The sequence below is a fragment of the Corvus brachyrhynchos genome, unplaced genomic scaffold, assembly GCF_000691975.1.
Source record: "Corvus brachyrhynchos isolate BGI_N302 unplaced genomic scaffold, ASM69197v1 scaffold1308, whole genome shotgun sequence".
NCBI lineage: Eukaryota > Metazoa > Chordata > Aves > Passeriformes > Corvidae > Corvus > Corvus brachyrhynchos.
Window position 1 is genome coordinate 30,077 of NW_008239342.1, and position 2,662 is coordinate 32,738.

The 2,662-nt window shown below is 47.4% G+C and overlaps 1 protein-coding gene across 1 annotated transcript in view; it reads right to left on the reverse strand.

Annotated features, from left to right (window-relative positions):
- Positions 1-6: 6 nt before the first annotated feature.
- SARNP (SAP domain containing ribonucleoprotein) overlaps positions 7-2,662 on the reverse strand; it is a gene marked incomplete at its 5' end in the record, with an annotated part of 20,328 nt that continues 17,672 nt past the window's right edge. The window contains one exon of the mRNA XM_017741176.1: positions 7-2,489. Within this exon, the coding sequence (XP_017596665.1) occupies positions 2,256-2,489 (234 nt within the window). The remainder of the gene's footprint in view (positions 2,490-2,662) is intronic.

The window sequence follows — 2,662 nt, forward strand, 5'->3', positions numbered from 1 at the left end:
AAATCCATGGAAAAACTCCCTAAATCCATGGAAAACCTTCCCAAATCCATGGAAAACTCCCTAAATCCAGGGAAAAACTCCGTAAATCCCGGGAAAACTCCCGAAATCCATGGAAAAGCAGCCCCAAATCCTTGGGAAACTTCCCGAAATCCATGGAAAACTCCTCCAAATTCACAGAAAAACTCCCGAAATCCAGGGAAAACTTCCCTAAATCCATGAAAAACTCCCTAAATCCTGGGAAAAGCAGCCCTAAATCCTGGGAAAAATTCCCTAAATCCCGGGAAAAACTCCCTAAATCCCAGGAAAACTCCCTAAATCCCTGGAAAAGCAGCCCCAAATCCTTGGGAAACTTCCCGAAATCCATGGAAAACTTCCTGAAATCCAGGGAAAACCCCCCAAATCCAGGGAAAAACTCCGTAAATCCAGGGAAAACCTCACTAAATCCATGGAAAACTTCCCTAAATCCAGGGAAATACCCCAAAACTAGGGAAAAACTCCCTAAATCCTGGGAAAACTTCCCGAAATCCATGGAAAACTCCTCCAAATTCAGAGAAAACCTCTCTAAATCCAGGGAAAAACTCCCTAAAGCCTGGGAAAAGCAGCCCCAAATCCTTGGGAAACTTCCCGAAATCCATGGAAAACTCCTCCAAATTCAGAGAAAACCTCTCTAAATCCAGGGAAAAACTCCCTAAAGCCTGGGAAAAGCAGCCCCAAATCCTTGGGAAACTTCCCGAAATCCATGGAAAACTTCCCGAAATCCAGGGAAAAACTCCGTAAATCCATGGAAAACTCCTCCAAATTCACGGAAAACCTCTCTAAGTCCAGGGAAAACTCCCGAAATCCCAGGAAAACCCCCTGAGATCCAGGGAAATACCCCAAATCCATGGAAAAACTCCCTAAATCCATGGAAAACTCTTCCAAATCCAGGGAAAAACTCCCTAAATCCTGGGAAAAGCAGCCCCAAATCCTTGGGAAAGCCCTGAGGTCCAGGGAAAACTCCCGAAATCCAGGGAAAACACCCGAAATCCATGGAAAAACCCCCTAAATCCAGGGAAAAACTCCCTAAATCCTGGGAAAAGCAGCCCCAAATCCTTGGGAAAGCCCTGAGGTCCAGGGAAAACTCCCGAAATCCAGGGAAAACACCCGAAATCCATGGAAAAACCCCCTAAATCCAGGGAAAAACTCCCTAAATCCTGGGAAAAGCAGCCCCAAATCCTTGGGAAAGCCCTGAGGTCCAGGGAAAACTCCCGAAATCCAGGGAAAACACCCGAAATCCATGGAAAAACCCCCTAAATCCAGGGAAAAACTCCCTAAATCCATGGAAAACTCCCCAAATCCAGGGAAAAACTCCCTAAATCCCTGGAAAAGCAGCCCCAAAGCCACGGGAAACTTCCCGAAATCCATGGAAAACTTCCCGAAATCCATGGAAAACTCCCTAAATCCAGGAAAACCTCCTCAAATCCAGGGAAAACGTCACTAAATCCATGGAAAACCTCCCTAAATCCAGGGAAATCCCCTCAAATCCACGGAAAACTTCCCTAAATCCAGGGAAGAACTCCCTAAATCCATGGAAAACCTTTCTAAATCCATGGGAAAACCCCCTCAAATCCATGGAAAACTCCCTAAATCCAGGAAAACCTCCTCAAATCCAGGGAAAACGTCACTAAATCCATGGAAAACCTCCCTAAATCCAGGGAAATCCCCTCAAATCCACGGAAAACTTCCCTAAATCCAGGGAAGAACTCCCTAAATCCATGGAAAACCTTTCTAAATCCATGGGAAAACCCCCTCAAATCCATGGAAAACTCCCTAAATCCAGGGAAAAACTCCCCATAATCCATGGAAACCCCCTCCAAAGCCATGGAAAACTTCCCAAATCCATGGAAAAACTCCCTAAATCCGGGAAAACCCCCTCAAATCCATGGAAAAACTGATCTAAATCCACGGAAACCCCTCCAAATCCAGGGGAAAAAAATCCCTAAATCCAGGGAAAACTGATCTAAAACCATGGAAAAACTCCCTAAAACCCATGGAAAACTTTCCTAAATCCAGGGAAAACTCAATCCTCTCAAATCCATGGAAAACTTCCCTAAATCCAGGGAAAACCTCCCTAAATCCATGGAAACCCCCTCCAAACCCATAGAAAACTTCCCTAAATCCATGGAAAAACTCCCTAAATCCATGGAAAACCTTCCCAAATCCATGGAAAACTCCCTAAATCCATGGAAAACTCCCCAAATCCATGGAAACGCTCCCTAAATCCAAGCCCCCTCCCCCCAAATTCCATGGAAATCCCCCCCAAATCCCTGGATCCCACAAGGACTGGGAATAGGGAGGCGGCTTCGGGATGAAGCCGGGGATTCCTGGGAATTCCCGGCCCCAAATCCCGGGAATTTCGGCGGCCCCACCTCGGAGTCGTCGGCGGCTCCGGCCCCGGTGACGATCCCGAACCTTTCCTTCCTCTTCTTCAGCTTCTCGTCCTCCTCGCTCTGCGGGAACGGCGGGAATGGGATCGGGAATGTCGGGAATGGGATCGGGAACAACGGGAATGGGATCAGGAATGGGAATGGGATCGGGAATGTCGGGAATGGGATCGGGAACAACGGGAATGGGATCAGGAATGGGAATGGGATCGGGAATGTCGGGAATGGGATTGGGAATG